The sequence below is a fragment of the Anneissia japonica genome, unplaced genomic scaffold (genome assembly GCF_011630105.1).
Source record: "Anneissia japonica isolate Jap-2015-1 unplaced genomic scaffold, ASM1163010v1 scaffold1889_len2455224_cov183, whole genome shotgun sequence".
Lineage (NCBI taxonomy): Eukaryota > Metazoa > Echinodermata > Crinoidea > Comatulida > Comatulidae > Anneissia > Anneissia japonica.
The window spans coordinates 1,633,714-1,654,495 of record NW_022752980.1 but is presented as its reverse complement, the minus strand read 5'-3'; the positions used below and the strand labels follow the sequence as shown (position 1 = coordinate 1,654,495).

At 32.4% G+C, this 20,782-nt stretch overlaps 1 protein-coding gene across 4 annotated transcripts in view; it reads left to right on the top strand.

Moving 5' to 3' along the window:
• LOC117122525 (sodium/calcium exchanger 2-like) overlaps positions 1–19,674 on the top strand; it is an 81,726-nt gene extending 62,052 nt beyond the window's left edge. For all 4 annotated transcript variants that reach the window (XM_033268113.1, XM_033268112.1, XM_033268114.1 and 1 more), the window contains 8 exons: positions 2,201–2,327; positions 2,971–3,061; positions 3,210–3,282; positions 8,267–8,389; positions 10,927–11,002; positions 13,033–13,186; positions 14,671–14,846; positions 15,707–19,674. In XM_033268113.1, coding sequence (XP_033124004.1) covers positions 2,201–2,327; positions 2,971–3,061; positions 3,210–3,282; positions 8,267–8,389; positions 10,927–11,002; positions 13,033–13,186; positions 14,671–14,846; positions 15,707–15,829 — 943 coding nt within the window. In that variant the 3' untranslated portion in view covers positions 15,830–19,674. The remainder of the gene's footprint in view (positions 1–2,200; positions 2,328–2,970; positions 3,062–3,209; positions 3,283–8,266; positions 8,390–10,926; positions 11,003–13,032; positions 13,187–14,670; positions 14,847–15,706) is intronic.
• The last annotated feature ends 1,108 nt before the right edge of the window (positions 19,675–20,782 follow it).

The window sequence follows — 20,782 nt, the reverse complement described above, 5'->3', positions numbered from 1 at the left end:
TTTAAATCGCCAATATTTTGCCATTCTATAGGACCCTTTCAGACAAAAAAGCGTAAGATTACCGCAATATTGCGGTAACAGAGGTGCAAAGGGTATAGATCGGTTATTATGCCGGCATGCATACATCATGATCATTATCATCATCATCATCATCAGTATTATCACCATCATTATCATCATTAAGGGGTAGCTGGCTCATCTGAGCTATGTACTTTGCTTAAGCTACCCCTGTCCAGCATTTCAATTCTTGTTTTTCTCACATATTACATTTTATTGTCATTGTAATTGTAAATGTGGGTCGAATAAATAAATTTAATGAAATCCTCATCATATACAGTATTCCTATTATTACTTGTTTGGTTTATGTGTATTCTCTCGTGATTGTTCCTTGTCTCATTTTCTCCTCATTTTTGGGGGTAATGATGCTCATTACAATGCTCATCAATGTCATCTACTCTCTTTATTATTATCCCACATGATTGCTTTCCAATCCGCATTTTTCCCATAGGATATGTGTTAACTTTAGAATCAGATAATGATTACATTCTAGTATTTATAAAATCTATTTGATTATACAGAGTACCTGAGCATTCAGTATTTAATTTTAGGTAATGCAATATAATGTAATTAGATTTATATAGTGCTTTATACATAAGTCTCAACGCGTTCAAGACTTGGGCTAGCTCATGCAGTAACTTGCTTCTTCCTAAGGGTCACAGCCCCTTTCAGATATATGTTGTCAAAATAATCCGGTATGCATGCCGGCATAATAACCGATCTATACCCTTTCACACAGCACCTCTGTTACCGCAATATTGCGGTAATCTTACGCTTTTCTGTCTGAAAGGGTCCTATAGAATGGCAAAATATTGGCGATTTAAATACCACTGCGCAATTGTTTTTAACATTAACCTTGTGTGTTTATGCATAAATGCGCACGCCGGCTTGATTGCCGCAATATCGAGTAGACTTTTTTTCAATTCAATTCAAAAATACATTTATTTTCTTCCATTTGCAATTGAATAACAGAGTTCATTAAAAACGATAGGTTTGTGAAACAAAATCAAAAGGAAGAGGGCACATGCCCGAGAAGATTTATATAAAAAAAATCTTGTATTGGGCAGGCCTGAACACAAAATCACAAAAACACACAGTGATCCAAAAAAAAAAACAAAAAAAAAACAAACAAACAAAAAAACAAACAAACAAACAAACCAACACACAACACAAACACACACAAGCAAGACGAGTCACGATTAAATTAATTTTTGTATTGCGAAACAAGGTGATTCCAGAATTTATTGGTAAAAGACTTCACGGAAACTGAGTTCATAATTGAGGATGGTAAATTATTCCAGAGTATAGGACCAGTGTATCTAATATTGTGTTGAAAATAGTTGGTGTTATGATTAGGTATATGAATATCATTTCTGGATCGAGTATGATAATTGTGAATGGAGTGATTTAGGGTAAACATATTACATAGATGGTTAGGGAGAATAGAATTAATGGCAGTGTATAAGAAAGTACCTTGTTGAATATGGTTAATATCAGGGAGTTTGAGAAGGTTTGAATTGGAGACACTTTCAGACAGCAAGCTAGTAAAGGTTACCGCAACATTGCGGCAATATTACTAGGGTGCAAGGTTGCCTAAAGTAAGCCAGTATATTGGTGTATTGACGCTTTCAGACAGAAACCCATGCCGGCGTGCTGGTATGCAGCTCTGCCTGAAAGGGACTTTAGTGTCTGAGCTACTTGTTAAACTCCTGCCAGCTACTTGTAAAGCATTATCATAGAATCATAACAAATTTATTGTATTTAAAATGTACTGTATCTCTTTAAAATGTGTTAATGAAAAGGATTTTAAGTAGCAAATTAGTAAGTAAATTGAATAAAAATTCAATTTATGTACAGTATATACTCTCAATTGTTCAATTTGATTTATGTTACATTTTTCACTTTAATTCCGCTTGTCTGTTCTTAATGTTTCTAATGTAATTTTTATTATTTGTGCAATATACTTTTAATAACGATTTGTAAATTTGTAATTGCCAATTTTATGCTTTATATTTTAATTTTTTCCAGTTACATAATTCAGCATATATATGCTGCAATGGACTGTTTTTGTATGTCTTTTATGCATAAATATACCTATATTTTTGCTTATATTCTATTAATGTCCATCTTTCTTTTTAAATAGAGATGGCTCAGCACTTGGAGGTGACAGCGTTCGTACCGCTGACTTCAAAAAAGTCTCAGCCACATTGTCTTTTAAGCATGGTGAAACGAGCAAACAAATTGTTGTCCATGTAAATAAAGATATTACGGTGAGAACTACAAATTGTACAAATATTTTCATACCGCCTTTTGCGGTGTTATACTCGCATAAATTTGCACAAAAACAAGCATTTTTTAGACGATTGGCCACCCTCATAAGGCAATCTGCTAATATGAATTAAGTTTATTTATTTATTACATAATAGGACACCATGGGCTGACAGTCCAACATAAGATGTGGGTATCTTCTAAATCCCCTGCCCCCCCCCATATTTGAAGATGCTGGTAAGAAAATGAGATGAAACATCTAACATGCACGTTCACTGTGTTAAATGCTTTATTTCCACATGTGAAGGCAAATATATGGAGCATTGTGCCATCTGATTAAATTTAGTCAAAATTTAGTGTCTTTGTGTGAACATGGGTATAGGTCTTTTAGAGATTATGGAGTGTGTCTATCTTTAGAAATAACAAAGAGAAAATTCTTGACAGGCTTCAAAGGAAAACAATTTGAATTTTTTTTTTCTTGCTTACTCAATTTATTCAAAACATCTCTGATCTTTTTGCAAGCCTTTTAAATATTAAACTATTTATACAAATTGAAAAAATTGTCACCTGCTTGCTCTAAGTAGATTTATGAGCATTTTTTACTAATTATTTTTTTGTATTGATTATATATCTTCAATTTTGTAGACATACAAAAACTTTGTAATCAACATGAAGAATTTAAGCCTCGGAGCTAAGCTCGGAGAGCATCCAGCTGCTGTGGCGAACATTAATGGAGGTAAGACATGTTTATCCACATGCAAACACAACAATATTTGTAACACGCTATCCATCCACTAATTTGAAAATAGCTTGTTCTCTGTTAACATCATATCCGCTACCATCATCAACTATCACCTCATTTTTAAAAATTACTCTATTTATAGATGAAATTGCAGACCGAGTAGCTAATTTAATGACGGATAGTGAAGATGAAACATGGAAGGGCCAAATCAGAAGGTCAGAATAACATGTAAAATATTTGTATACAAATATGAAAGAACGAGTGCTTTCCAATCTGCCAATCAGAAAGACACTTTACTGAAAGATTTGAAAATAGAACTTGTAATCATCTCTAATGGGGAATTAAAATAACAATGTTATAATAAAGAGTAGTTATTGATTGTACCAGAAGTCAAGAACATACTAAAAAATCCACTCTATAAGAGACTTAATTGATGTACATGTGTATATATATGATTGTCATGTGAAGGGACTGCTTCCTATCTAATAGTACAGTGATTAAGTCACATTTGGTAATCCTTGGCCATGTGCCTAAAGGAATAAGATAAAAAAAAGCAAACAAACTGAAGCCATAAGACATACTGTATTTCATTCATTCACAAAGAGCAGCATAGCTCGGTCTGCTTAAAACTGGTGGTAGCCACTCTGTGTACTAAACCCTGTAGATCCTTTGGTACCAGTCAAATTCTATGGCCTGCTCTCCTTGTGTTTCAGCTTGCAGAGGGCTGAAATGCAAGTTTCAATAGCGCACCGTCTTTCGCAATGAGACCCTTAAACCATTGGTCCTGGGTGCAATATGGCACATGTGCACATTAAAGAACAAAGTACAATTTTTAGAAAAGAAGAATATATAAGACCTCAATTAAACTCTCCCATCTCTGTTTGGCTTCGTTTCAGCATCCTATAAATGTATATGGGTCTCACTATAATCTGGCTGTCTCCTTTCCTTTCAGCTTTACCATTCGTTTTGACTTCTTTCTCTACATTTATTCTAAAAAATATAGTTATTATGATGTTGCATATCATAACGTAATTGTTATTAACTTCATCGACATCGTAATGTCCTTGAGATTAATATCGGTTGTTAACTTCATCGACATTTTGATGATAATTTTCATAACTATTATATTCATCAGCGATTATTAATAATATATTATTATTATATTTATTATTATTATTGTTATTATTATTATTATTGTTATTATTATTATTATTATTATATTTTTGAGGCCCCTTATCTTAGAAATCACCCACTTCCTTTTGATGGTACTGTATTTTCCTACCCATTACTTTTTGACGACAGTCCTCAAATATTGTTTGTTTTGTTAATTTCTTCACACAACATACATGAAAAATAGTAAAAAGATGTAACAAAGAATAATACAGTAATAAATTACAGAAAAAGTGTATGGAAGGAGGCCAAGCTAAGTTTAAAATCAAATATTTAGCTATGGCAACCAGTTAAAATAATATAAAAAGTTTAAAAAAAATAATATATTAAAATTACATCACTAAAAATATTATAAATGATAAAAAAAAAAAATAACTAAAGTAATCAAGTTGAATTAAAATAAGGTAGTCTATTTTGCAGTAAATAGATAAAATGTAAAATTGAGATTCTTTACAGCAAATATGAAGAATAATGGAATTATAATTTTGCATCCATGCTCAAACACTGTGTTAAAGTTCATGGAACTAACTGAAATATAATTTCATGAGGATGAATTTGAAAACTTCCTTTTTTATTTGGAAATTCATTTTAATCTGCCTTACCTGATGCCTTTGATGTATTTTTGAATTATTTTATAATTTTCTGTTATTTCATTACATTATAACTGTCAGCATATTCTTATTTAGTTCCATAAAAACTAATCACTTACAAGTGATAATTTAAAACTAAAAAGAAATTAATATTATGATTCCTTGCATCAGGTATAAATAAATTAGCATCAAGGTTTTGTGGAGTATCACGTTTAAACAAGCAACATTGCTAATGCATAGCAATACTTTAACGTGGAGACTCAACTGCTTCTGTCATTATCGCATTTCACTGTTATTGAAAACGTGAAGAACCGTTACGAACACACAAGACGTGGAGCACCACAACCCATTAAACTCAGCACATTATCATCCATCTTGCTTAAAGTTACCAGAGTGTTTTATGTGAAGCAGCTCTGAAGCCGCACTGTGCTGACCCAATTAGTGCCAGCACTTCATTTCTTGGTGTGTCATCTCTGCTACTTTGTTACAACTTCACGATTTAACCTGTTCATTACTCTTCCCATCAAATTAAATTTTCCATTTCATCACAACAATAAATCATTCTGGCCCTTTTGTTCTTTTTCTTTTTTTTGTTGTCATCTCGTCCATGCTATTGATAAATTTATTGAGTAAAAAGTTATTACAATTACTTATGAGCTAATTAATTAAGTTAATATATGTATACTCACCATTGTTAAATGATTTATAGTTATACTGTAGATAGTAATATAATGAGATGTGTGAAGCACAGTCCGCACTAACATGTTATATATGACAATGCCTATGATTTGCCCATATATGGTGGTAATAACACATTACCATGGCTAATATTGTATATTCCCGCGTATAAAACGAGGCTTAAAATAGCAAATTACGATAAAAAAAATAGGGGGTAATCTTATGAGCACAACACATATTTTTTAAATTTTTAAATCATATTCGTCTTATGTGTGGAAGCTACTAACTTTTAGTATGAATGAATGTAATTTTAAATGCGGGGAAATAAGATTTTGATGTACATTTAAAAGCCCATAAAATGGTATTAATTGAAAGATTAGCCCTACATTTGGCTTTGTGTTTAGCCAGCTAGATGCAATATCAAGACCATAAAGGGCAGCAAAAAAGTAGGAATTCTGACAGTGAAAGGGTGGGGGTGGGGGGTTGCTCTTATACGCCCGACATACAAAAATCGTCCAATAACCTTTTAAGACTTGGGGGTCGTTTCATACACTGATTGTCCTATACAAAAAAAATATACAGGTAAAGTGTAGCACAGAACTAAGTCACTTCAAGCTATGTGAATTACTATTTATAGATATGCACAGTGGACTACCCAGAAATCAAATTATCAAGAAAGGCTTTAATAAGAACATGTATTTAATGCTACCAGATTTATTACTTTGCATTATTGATTACATTGAACAAATACCAAAATTAATTTTCAATGGTACCTTTTATTCTGCAACTAATTGGTTATTTTAAATATAGTAAAAATAATATTGTCTGTAATAAATTTTGGAGAACACAAATATATTAAATTTCTAGAAACTAATTTTGAAGACAGGATTATTGAAAATTATCTTTTTATTCATACTAACATTTTGACAAGCTAACACATTAAAAACTTAGTTTGACAAATTAATACATTAAAAACTTACATTTTTATACAGGACTGTAAACATATTTTTCTGAAAAGCTCAGATGACAGACTAATCAATAAAATAAAAAAGCTTATTAAAAAATATCTTCTGAAAAATATCTCATTTGGCAGAGTAATAAAAAAAAATAGCAACAATCGCAATACGTTGCATAAACATGATTTTTGAGTCATTCGTGGGTGTATGATTATTAGCAGTGTGTGTAATCCAAGTGATTTATTTGCACTTGCTCTAAAGTAAAAATCAATCTTAGCCAACTAAGAGTATGCCAGACATGTAAGTCATTGGGGATGTCAGCAGTATACCGCATGCATTAAATGGTTTTTGAAGCTTACCTTGTGCATTATGTCACTAAATTTAAAAGTCTGTTTTCTCCCTTTTTCCAGATATTAGTGAGCATTTTGATAGTGCCTTTACTTTCTCTTACAAAGCTCTATTTTATCCCTGGTCATTGGGTCCAAAAGTGTTGCAGCCTTGTCGGCAGCACAGTAGAAGGTAACCACCCACTAGATGACCATATACTCCTAGGTATATCCACCTTGTTAATGGCATAGCTCTCACTCGCACTCCCTACAGTCCTTTGATCATTGCCGTCAAGTTTCTGCACTCACTCCTTTCTAAATATTTTTTTAGGTCACTGCTCTTAAAATTCCAACCATTATTCCCTCTCTTCATGTTCTTTTTAGGTCAACGCATTTATTCACTAATATTGTGTCTATACCTCCACTTTTCCTACTCTATCTCGCCTCTATGGTCTTTCCATATAGATTTTACAGAAGCATTGGCGCAGCACGTAAGGTGTTGGGGTTTCAATTGGAAAGGTCGGGGATCCAGACCGATGCTCTTCGTGCTTGCGTCACATTGGCTATGTTCTCACACGGCTGCTAACGGTTAGCAGGATCTGGATCCTGCTAACCATAGCTATTGTGCGTCCATCCGAGAAAATCCCGATCTGGATACCAAAAATATGATGATCGAATCACTGGCCAATAAGAAACTGGAAATTGTAAACTCGTATGTGTGATTGGTTGACGATAGAAACACGCTCAACTTGCTAACCGATAGCGCTTGCTAACCGTTAGCGGTATTCGGATACTGCTAACGGTTAGCGCTAACAGATCGGGCGTTCTCACGCAGGTGCTAACGGTTAGTGTTAACGGTTAGCTCCCGATCTGGATACTAGGGCTCTCGTGAGAACCAGGCTAATATCTGCATATACCTCTCTTCACCCAAGAGTATAAATAGGTGCCTAGTAGGAGGTGAATGATTCGGAATGAAATTAGTAGTCCTGATTACACGCATAACTAGAAATACTCCCAGGGGTGCTGAGGAGGTAGCATGTTGTTTATGATTAATTCACATTTTTGTCCCAATATAACATTAACTGTCTGGTGATTCGAATTAACTTCATATTCCTCTTCATTTTTGTGGGCCTGAATTATCATAGATTGTTAACATTTTCCCATATTGCATTATAACTGATTACAAAAAGGAAATTTGAACTTATTCCCCAAGTATGTTGCCTGTATAGTAAGCTGTTGCCTAATTGGATTTCTATGTAATGGACTGAGAAATGAATCTAGCCAATTTGAATTTAATAACAATATTAATTAAACATATAAATGTGCTCCACATTATTATGATCTATAGATCAAAATGAATAATTATTGAATCAGTGAGTACCCCTGTGGAATATTTGATTTTGCAACAGTACATTGGCATCATATAAAAATAATCATTAATAATGTTTATAATTTTTGTTTCTGTTCATGTTGATACAGTGCAATGACAGTTGGAGGCGATGAAGATGAGAAGGGGAATGTTATACCGCCCTCAATGATTGATTACCTCCTTCATTTTATTTCTTTTTTCTGGAAAGTTCTGTTTGCATTTGTTCCTCCAAGGTAAGTTCTGATTTTTATCATCCCCTTTAGTATAATGTTGAGGAATATGTACTTGAAGTGTAGTCCCTCATTGTCATGTAGTAAAACCAAGTAAAAGTATACCTACTGTTACGAGGGTCAAAACACATCTCCATCTCCTAAGCCTCGTAATCAAACTTCCCTGATACATCGTGTTATTTCATTTATTTAAGAGGGCTCCTGGATATCAGCCGACCTCCCAGGATACGCTGGAAGGGTGACCCTCTATAAATATGGTTTTAAAAGAATAAATGAAAAATAACAAATCCTAATGAAATTATTCTAAGTCATGTAGCCAACATTTAGAACAATCAATCATCAATCAATCAACTCATCTTAGTAAAGCAGTTTGTAAAACATGGTTTGATATGCTTATCATCATTAGTTATTTCATCATTTTGTAGGATCTTTTTATAGTCTAATCGGGTTTTTTTTTTAAAGTTTTTTCCAGTATTTATAACAAATGTTCATACTGTATATAGGGCCTAGATTATATATATATATATATATATATAGTACTATACTCTACTTCTGCTAGATGATTTAGTGTTAACCTCTTTTCTGTATCTTACTCTATAATCCTTCTGCTTGTATAAATTATATATTTATTTTTCCTTTTAATCTGTATTTACATTTTGAGTGCAAAATTTATCAGATAGTCATTCTGCTGAACATGTTCATATTTGTCAATATGTCCCAATGATTACTGCAACACTTAATCCTGTTGCTGAAAAATCTGAAAAGTGTAAGCAATTTTATCAAGTTATAAAGACTGTTTTCCACTAGGCGAATTTATTCACGCAAATGGAAAGCGGCGGCTCATGCATGTACATTCACATTTCTATCGGAGTTTTTGCTAGAGAAAAAATGCGCAACCAATCAGAACTCAGGAAGCGAACCGACGCTTTGATTCGCGCGAATAAATTCCCCTAGTGGAAAACCAGCTTAAAATGCCAATAACATGACAATCAAAGAAATAACTCCTGTCGTAGTGATGATAACCATTCATAACCATAGATTAATGTAAATGAAAATCATTGTCATAATTTCTGTTGTAACCTAGAAAAAGGAACAGTGTATTGTGGTCCATATTAAATATGTCAAACGTTGCCTCTTATAAATTTAATATGATATATTATTAACCAGTCAAAATTTAATCACCTCTTTCTTAGACCAGCATGTACTGCTCTGCCAATTTTTATGATGATACTCATTATTTAATCTCCATGGCAGAAGTCATAATAATGATGATGCTAATGATGATAATGACAATAATAATTGATAATGATAAAGAATGAAATGATGTTAGGTCTAATGATGATAAAGATATTGATAATTTGTAATTTATGTAAGGACAATTCAACTACAGATATTCTGATAATGATGATAATAATGATAATAATATTAATGATATTGGTAATAATAATAATAATAATAATAGATGGATTTATATAGCACACATAAACGAGGTCTCTATGTGCTCAAATAATAATAATAATAATGATGACTTTTTTATTTGTGTTACTTGTTTTGTATGTCATTGTTTCATGGATTTCATTCTCTTAAAGGCAGGCATTCTGCTTTTGGATTTGAATTTAAGTTGAATTTGAAAAAAAAAAAAATATATTAATAATAATAATAAATTTATCTTGAAGAAAAACTCATCATTGCAAAAATCCTCAAAATGCTCACACTCCTTATGCCATTGTGAAATCCTCTGTCATTAACTTTCTAGGCCATTGTAACATTTTTTTGTTTGAATTTGTTGATTGATATCTATTAGATAGAATTGGCAATTATCGTCTAATATACCTAATATCCCATGCACTAATCTGTTTGTTGTTACAGCAGATCATTAAGTGTGATTGCTAGATATTTTATTGTTATCAACTGTTTTCTAAAAATCTATTTTTAGAACTCCAATAATGAAAAAGATATACTCTATTGATTCCACATTAACCTTCATCGTTGGTGGATAAATTACAGTACTCATCTTCATAATTTTTATTATTAAAGGTTTCTTCTTGAACCAAGTAAAAAAAAAGACGTACCTACTCTTACTGATTTGATGGTAATCAATGATCTTTTTCCACTGACTGAAAGATAACATATTATTAACCTGACAGTCGTGTGTCGTCTAGTGCTCATTAAGAATTTACAAAGAGCCCAACCACATTGTATTTCTTAGAATAACAGTTGATTGTAAATGCTTGAAAGTTTGTATGAGCCCCTTGTAATGTCTCAACAGCCACCAAGTGCCGTCGTTCCGGTGACTCTATGACTGTCAGACTGGAGATTTTCCTTTGTTGAAAAAGTTTGTGATCTAAATGTTCAGTTGTTAAGTGTATTTTTTCTCTCACTTGGTTCAACGAAAAAAGAAATTTTTCATTATATTTTGAAATTAGAACCAGATGAAGTTCTTTTCTGATCTTCATATTATATTTTTTAATAATATTCTGTTATACTTTCTTCTATGCTGTAAACATTGCTACATAATTATTATTGTATTATATTTTCAGGAGTATGCTTGGTGGATGGCCAGCATTTGGGACTTCATTGGTACTTATTGGCGTATTAACAGCTCTTGTTGAACAGGTAACAAGTTAATGCCAATGTTTTCAAGTAATGCTTCTTATTCCTGTTATCACTCACAATCAAAATACTTGCCTATTATTAATGATGAAAGGAAAAATTTAGTATGAACATACCAGCCAATTTAAAGGGTTCTCATTTAAAGCAGTGCATAGCACTGTATCATGGCCAGCGGAATTGGGTGAGAGAGATTTTTGTATGATGCAAGAAAAGAAAGAGGGAAGAAAAATTACAAGAAAAGGAAGAAGGAGGAGAGGGAGGGGAAAGAAAGTGTTTATCCAGTCCCCGACCGAGTTACATTTTCTTGCAATTCACTTTGGCGGATCTGGAGGTGGGGGGTACAGGGCCCTCCCTTGGGCAAAACAAAAGAAATCATAAAAGATAGAATTCTAGACCTACATTTTCAAGACCTGCGAACTGATTTTTTCTTTCTAGGGGGAGGACCTCTGACCTTTTATTTTTGGGGTTCATTGATTCATGGAAAAAAGAATATGTGTGCAACGTATGTATAGGGCCTACTATTGGTACATACATAATAGGCCTATTTACTGTAATAAGAATGAGAAAAATTTACCTGACCGTTTTCAAAAGGGGGAAAACCTTTAATTTTCAAGAACTTATAAGTCATTAATTTAAAGACACTAGTATGTGGGAAAGCTCATATTCCGCCATTTAGAAATCAACATTTTCCTGGGGGAGAATCCAAGCACACTTTCTCTTTGAGGTTTATCAATTCCAGGGGCGGATTTAGGGGGGGGGGGGGGGGGGTGGCCCGGCCCCCCCCCCCTTTCCTTTTGGGAGGTAAAAAAAAAGAAAGAAAAGGGAAAAAATGATAGCCCACAACGCCTCAAATGTTATTTTCGGGCGTCTAGAACACAAACATTTTTCGGGGGCATGCCCAGACCCCCTAGGACATTGTTGTCTCGATCGGCCCAAATTTCGGCCTCCCTTTCGGTTCCCCCTTTTGAACATCTCTGGATCCGCCCCAGAATTCATGGAAAAAATAGTACGTATGCAACTACTCAATTTGTTTTATGTGTGTATACACACATAACAGGCCTATTTGCTGTAATAAGAATGAGAAAGTTTACCTGACCATTTTCAAGAGGGGGAGGAAACCTTTAATTTTGAACAACTTAAAATTCATTAAAAGCTCATTTCCTGCCATCTAGGAATCAAAATTTTCCCCAGACCTCACTTCCTTTTTGGGGTTTTTGGGAAAAATGTTGTTCCCCATCCTATAAATTTTAACCCAGATCCCCCTGATTTATATTCCCATTCATCCTACCAGTGGGCTCCCCACTTTGAAAGACGTTCTGCCGGCCCTGTGTATAACACCACATACCACTACATAACATTGCAAACCAGCATTTTGTTTTGAGGTATGTTTTATCCATTTGCATTCTTGGCAAATGACAAAGTTACTAACATATTGCATTCATTACCTTGAGGGCAGCATTCATGCAAGGATTGCAAGGATGGCATAATGTTGTATGTTACTGAATAGAGTGATGTGATCTTTGTATCAATTTGCCATTATTCCATTAAAAAAGACATGAAAGCCTTAAAACCTTGCCTTTAATTCAATATTATTATTATTATATAGTTAGTAGAATAAAGGAGCCCACTTTTAAAAGATAAACACTGTTTTTTATTTGGTTTTACGTGGTAGAATTTGTTGTTATGCCCCTGTTTATGAGAGTAATGTAGTTAAAATATTTTGTAAAAGAATATTCCAGGTAGTCTACTTAAGTAAACATACAAAGTACAGTAAGCGATTAAAATATTGCATTTTATTTTTCTGTTCAATTGTTATCTAATGGTGATGGTGAGGATGAATATGGTGTGATTATTCAAATTATGGATGGTGATGATTTAATATTTATTAAAATGATCATGGTGATGATGTTGTTGCTGCCCTGGTATTGATGGTGGTTAAAATTAAAATAATGATGATGATTAGTGTTAATATTGTGATTAATGTCTCCAGTAAATCTAAATATTGTTACCTTTATATACTTTATATTCTTTAGCTTGGTACTCTGATCGGTTGCGTATTGAACATCAAAGCCAGTGTTGCAGGCATTACCATAATCGCATTAGGAACGAGTGTACCGGATACGTTTGCAAGCCGGACAGCAGCGTTACAAGACAAACACGCAGATGCAGCTATTGGCAATATAACAGGTATATTAAGTTGAATGTAGAGCTAGTGAAAATATAAAGAGTGTATAAAAATATAAAATAATGACATGGTATTAAAGGATAATAACTTAGTAAAAAATTAGTAATATACTGTTAAAACCTTATAGATTTTATAAAATTACTGATGTAATATTCTCATGCATAAATAAATAAATAATATAACCACAGAACTATTTACTAGATAGTTGTTCCAAATAATAATATTAAAGTAAGCATTTCATTATCAAAGCCTTTGGGCTGCCAACTTTCCTTGGCATTGAAACAAATTTGTACATTCTTAAATACGAACAACACCCCTGTGGCGCTGATGTGGTTAATCATGGTATTAGGTTGGTGGAAGAGCGCTGTTGTCGAGGTGACCATTACCAACCACTCATCTCTGATCATCCAATCAACACACTTCAGTGTTGTATAATGGTTAAAACTCAATTTATGTACAAATTTGAGTCAAGTGCGAAGATCAAGCTTTGAAATGTCTCTTGTAGTGACTTGTTATTATTGGTAATTAAACTAATGACATCGATGCACGAAGTGTATCATCATGTTTAAGTTTGCTTAGCTGTGTGCTCATTACTTTGATGGAAATGTCAAAGCCGTCAGGATTAATGGATTTTCGAAATTTGATCTTAGATAAATTACTAATCCCACTTTGGCAAATTATTTTCATTGTCATTTAATAATCAGCAGTATATCTAAAATAATTATTAAAATAATAGTAAATTCTAGAAAACCCATAACAAAATAAATACTTTTAACACATATTTTAAAAAACCTCTGGTTTTTGCTAGTTTACAGGTTTGTTATTACAAAAAAATTTTCAATTGGTTTCCAGGCAATATAAACATCCTTGCAAAAAATGGGAACATCATCATTTATATTTTCATTAATTTGTGAGAAAAGTATTTTTTTTTTTTATTAAAAATTTATAAATTATTTAAATAATAATAATATAATTGGATTTGTATAGTGCATCATGCAAAAAACCTCTATGTGTTTGGTGATTGAACTCTTTGAGTTTTGATAGTGAAAAAAAGCCCTATAAAACTAAACCTATTGCTGAAACTTAAGCCTTTATTAATTTATTATAACACTTTCAGTAACATAGTACTGGTTTCAAAAGTGGATCACAGATCAATAAAAAATATTCACAATACAATCAATATATCACTAAAAATTAATACAAAGCAAGATATATTAATTAAACAAAATTAAATTAAAGAACATGATATACAGTAATAGTAATAATAGTAATGTTGTTGTTAAACACAAATTTGTTACGTAGGTAAGGTTGGGCAATTTCTCTAAACCATAATTGATAGTTGGCTCCTATGAGCCAACGGCCAATCGTAAGTGTCTGTTTTGAGCTTTATAATGGCTTGAATGTCTTATTGTCTTTGTAGTGATATAGGATGTTGTACTCTTTCAAATATTTTTATGTGAATATGTCATTTATCTTTTTCCAATAGGGAGCAACAGCGTCAATGTGTTTCTAGGCTTGGGGTTGCCGTGGGTAATCAAGACAATCTATTGTCAAGTGAAGAACCAAGATTTTGTAGTCAGTACGACAGGCCTAGATCTTGCTGTCATCTTATTCACCTCAGTTGGTATTGTCTGCCTCATTTTACTCGCCATCAGACGGAAGGTAAATTATATTTATATTTAATTTTTTTTATTTACCTCCAAGGATTATCAATAGCACATATATAAATATATATATATATTTGTATATATATATATATATATATATATATCGCTGTCCTACTTGTAGGTGACAAACCCTTGTAAAAGACAAACATACACACATGATGATTTACACAAACTAAATCTCAATATGAGGTTTAGGGAGTGGAGTTGTTTTGGACAGGAATTGAACCCACGACCCTGGGATTGGAAGGCAAGCATCTTACCACCAAGCTATTCAACTCCACTCCACTATATTGATAGATTGCCAAATTAATTGGACAATTAATTGCATGATTTAGTTATGTATTTTTAGTCGGAACAATTATGTGATAACAAATCCAATGATGAGGACAGAAATGATGATAACAATAATGATATACCTCTACTTTATACACTTCATTGCAAAAAAATGCCTCTATACTATTAATTGGTTATGGGAATGGTGGTGATAATTGTAACTATGAGGGCAAAGGTTATGGTGACTAACAAAGCTAATGATAACGATGGTGATGGCAATGATAACGATGGTGATGGCAATGATGATGATGGTGATGGCAATGATGATGATGGTGATGGCAATGATGATGATGGTGATGGCAATGATGATGATGGTGATGGCGATTATGATGGTGCATTATGACAATTGTGATGATGACTAACAAAGATAATGATGACAAAGATGACAATGGTTTTCTTAACAAACCGGCTGAAGGAATGACTAGGGGATTAATTTATTCATTCATTCATTGCTTAATTGGTTGATCAATGTATTTTGTTTTCAACCACCATTAATTTTCAACTTGTTTTCATCTTTTGCAGTTTATTGGAGGTGAACTTGGTGGAAAATCGTTTACAAAGTACTTGTCGAGTTCTTTTCTTACGTTATTATGGTTCATCTATGTACTGGTTGCAAGTTTAAGAGCCTACGAAATAATAGGCTAAAATTTCTGCTTGAAGATACAAAGGTGTCATATTATGCTGCCATATTTGGTGGTTCGCATTTAAACAATCATTCCAGGTTTGGCTGTAAAGTGATGAGATCTCACTCGTATGCACCACCAGTTCTTATACTATATACCAGGTTGTAAAAGTTGATCAGAAGCACAGAACTTGATTAGAAATTTCACAAATTATGAATTACTGTACTCTGTATTCAATGTTCAGATAATAGTGACTTTACACAACAAGAGGTAGTGGACAATGGCTAGTCAGCAGGCTAAGCCCACCCCTTTTTCAATTGCATATCTCCGACTCCACAGGACAATCCGGTCAGTTCGCCATCAACAATTAGCAGACCGGATCTTGTCGGCAAGCATTTATAGAAAGCGGAGATGGATTCATCAGCCGATGGTTGTACAACTCAGTGTGCCCACCTTAGTATTATTTAAAATCAAAGCATTTTGGATTGAATCTCTTAAGTTGGCATAGAAATCCTAAATGTACCTGATGGTGCAATGCCTAACAAGACATTTGCTTGTGTGCTAACAGTAGGTCAGGGAGTGTCAACAGTAGGTGTTCTTTAAAGTCCTTCAAAACATAATGTTGAAAAAATATTCAGTATACTATAAACTTCTTAATTAACATTAAAATCACAAATTAACTAAGAATGTCCTGGAAATTTAAGAAACCGGGCTTGAAGAATAATGAGATTTCGCAGTTTAAAATTAGGTGGGGCTTGGTCTGATAAGCCGTCTTCCACAGCCTACCGTCCTGTTGTGCGATGTCCCTATGGTACATCACATGCCTAAAAGTGCTCTATGGCACAGGGCATTTTATAAATTATGCAATCTTTCTTTAATCTGTTGTTTAAGTTGAATATGTTTCCTAAAAAATGCCTTATGAACAAAGAACTTTTTATTAGTATTATAAATAATCTCTTTGAATCTCTCAAAGAGGTATTGCTGACATTTTAAAACCTTTTTAGGAATTCAGAGTCAAGCCAATGTAACAATTATATCACATTTATGAGTGATAGTAGAATATGATGTGGAACAGCATACTGTAGTTCAGTTGGTTAATCTGGTATGTTTGTGCCTTGAATTATGACGATACCTAGTTCAAATCCATCGCTGCTCTCCTTTTGTTTCTGGCTTGAGGTAAAAAATACAATTTATTATTATGATGACAATGATGAAGAATAGTGACAAAATGATCATGGTGATAAAGGTTAACAACACATTAACAATGAAGTGGAAGTGTCATTTATTGTTTATAAAATATATAATACTATTTTTATTTTTATATTGCACAAGATAGAAGTCATGCATATCTAGTTTTATGGTATTCATGCTTGTATATGTTCCACAAAATATATTTATTTTTGTTCATATTTTAACCTAAGCATTCTTTAAGCTTTATTTATATATGACATACCTTGATATTTGTGTTCAAATCAAGTGTTTAATTATAATTCTTGTATGTAATATTGTACACCAAAACAAATTTAATTATGCTATTTTTATTTATTTTTTTGTATGTCTTATTTTAATTTATATTTTTTGTTTATTTGTTTTGATTATTGCTTGTTATCATTTATTACTGTTTTAAATATACTTATTCAGTATTTCATAAAAGATTTCCAAAGCAAATTTATATAAATAGTTTAATATGTCATTAAATATGTACTACCTGCATTTAAATATACATTAAACACCTATCTTGAAAAGTTTCATATTGAATAGTAAATGTAAACAGTATTTTCATATTTTAAAGTTTTCTAATCATTCCAATCAAAAGTGTTGTTTTGTCAGTAAAATCAGTATTTTGTAGACATGCATTTTTGAAATGTCAATTATTTGAGTTCCTTTTTAAAGGTATGCTAATTAAATCAAAATATACATTTATAATTAATACTTTTATGTTTGTGCAATAATAAACTAAATGTAGTTTAACTACTAGGCCTAACATGTATATGGTTATATTGTAAGTGGAATAAACAAATACACAATTAATTGAAATGAGTTAAATATTGCTTTCAGATTTAATTTTAAGTATAGAAATATAAATACTTATTCCTTAAATGTATAAAAATATATATTATTTTATATATAAATATTATATATTTAAAATATAATTTAATGATTTGTAAATATTTAATTTAAAAAATATGTATTAAGACCAGAAGGAACTGTTAACAAAATAATAAATATTAATATTCATAAAAATGATCTTTAGATCAAGACTCTAGATAACAGAAGCATAACTGTGATTCTGATAGATTATTAATTGATTGACTGACAAATTAAAATAATAAGTTTGATTAATATGTAATGCATTGGCATTAACTAAAAAGTAATTTAACCAGCCATTCTTTTCTTGTGTTGAAGAACATTTTAATGGACTTCAGAATCTAAAATTAAATTGTCAATATATTTTTAATTTTCCAAATGAGGATTGGGTTAATGTCCTACGCATTCTGATGAAGGCAAGGCAGCAGCATATCTATGTAAGTGTATTAGGGTATATGCCCCTCCAAAAAAAGTTCCCCCACACCCACTGCGTAATTTGCAGAGCAAAAAAATATATGCTGAATTAAAAAAACACCTCATATCACCTTTTTTTGACAGCTTGTACCCTCTCACTTAATCATCATTCCCCTCTACTTTACCACCCCATCAGCCTTTCCCCCAATATTTTGGATCAATATATTCAAATTCCGTAATGAACAAAGAAAATGATCAAAGTGAATTATTGTAAAGAACAAATAATGTAAATATGTCATATATGATATCAGTTTGTGTACTTAAGAAACTTTTTATGAGAATAGTTAGAACAAATTTAGCAATATATACAAAAAACTACCACTGGCTTCAGCATTGAATGGAATCTTTTCTGTATTTTATATGCATTCTTTTACAATAGTAACTAGCTAGAAACAAATTTGTGGCTTCTCTCTTGCACACCAAATTGAATTTCATAAAACGATGATAATGATAAGTTGGGTTTTATGTAATGTTATTCACTACAGAAAGTGTTAGGTATTACGTCTAGCTGTGATAGTATAAAAACTTTTAAAATACAATTAACTGTTTTAATTACTTAGTCCAGTATATTATTAAAATTTGGCTAAATTGTTTGCCTTCTTTTGAAAATCAGAATGATCAAATATCTCATCACCAATTGGCAGGCAAATAAATAAAACTCTATATTATAGGAGTGATATTTTGCCCTACCTGAGGTGTTACTCAGTATGTCCCCAAATACTAGTGAAAAATATTTACAAGTGATTCAGGTGGGAACGAACCCACAACCTCCAGATATCTAGTCTGATGTCTTAACCACTAGACCTCTTTATTTTTCTTCACTTTTTTTCACTAGTATTTGGGGATAACAGGGCAAAATATCACTCCTATTATATTTTCCTGACGCAAACTCACAATTCGTAATATCTTTATATTCTTTTGCATGGAAAAATTAATTGGCTGGAAATCAATCATATTTTTGTAGTAAAAGGTATGTGGTCTATAAATCAGTGAAAACTTATTTGGATTGATCAGTTCCACTGGCCGTCAATAAATTATTTGCTGTTTTAAAATTAGCTATATATTTTTGAATTGAATTTTGGTGGTTTTCCTGATTTTTAAGACAGATGGTATATTTATAATTTCATTATATTTGTGCCACTGATGGGGAAAGATATATTTGTATTCAAGTACAACTATCATGTCTATGACACTACGATGTATTGCAATCAATTGGTATTTATATAGTTATACTTTTGAAAAAGATCCAAATCTTCATAAAATGTAAAGTTTCGAAAGTATTGAATAAATGTACAGTATACAAGATCTTTTTTTTGTGTCTTTTATTTCGTTTGTGGATTTCATTTTAAAGGAACGTACATATTAAGTATGCAATGTGGTAACTAAGTATAGGGTCTCTACAGTAGTAGTAGTCTGATAATGATGGTATATAAATAGGTAAATGATACAGTAATACCAGTGTCGAATAGGAACATGTGATGTCATAATCGTTTTGTGTTTACAAAACAGTTTTGTACAGACATGGAGGAATTTACTCCGTGGTACAGACAAACATGGTTTTTGTACAGACAAACATGATTTTGTCTATTACGAAACATGTTTTGTACAGACAAACATGGTTTTGTCTTTTACAAAACATGTTTTGTAAAGACAGAATAACTTTCGTATATTACAAAACATGGTTTGTTCCTTACAAACATGGTTTTGTATGACAGAACAGGTAGTGTGTCGTGTGTATGACACCTAGTAGTTCAACCTCATTAACAACAGGTAGCATGTTGTTAGATAGGCGGATATCCAGGTCTGGAAGTGTTTTGTGACCAAAGTATACTCTTATTATCTGACACTTGGTTGGATTTAGGTTGTTTGTTTCTGACCACTGATGAAGCATATCCAAGGTGTTTTTGATGAAACTTGGGTTATTTATAACTATGTCAGATCGTCAACGTACTTCCAGGCTTGGATACCGGTGTTCACAAGTTCCTCTTCCAGAAGAGCACAATGACGCAAAGGAAAATGATGGGAGCAAGAATTGTTCCCTGAGGAACACCTCCTGTAAGTGTTTCCCATTTATACAAAGAGTTCATATATTTAACCCTCTGCCTTCTGTTAGTCAGGCAGTCAACGACCTATTGCATGATTGATGGACAAACATCCATGTTAAGAAGGCTATTAAAAGCTATGTTATGATCAATAGTAAAGCGAGTGTACTTTAATAGAATCCGGTTTGTGAGATTAGTTTATGATAAATATCAACCAGGCAATGGGTATTAGACACCCCTTTTTGATTTCCGTATTGACGATGGATCAATATGCGGTTTAATGATGTTGATTATAAATGTTGAAACTCTACGCTCTGCAATTTTTGCAAACGTGGAAGTTAGAGTTAGAGATATTGGTCTTAATTTATCGA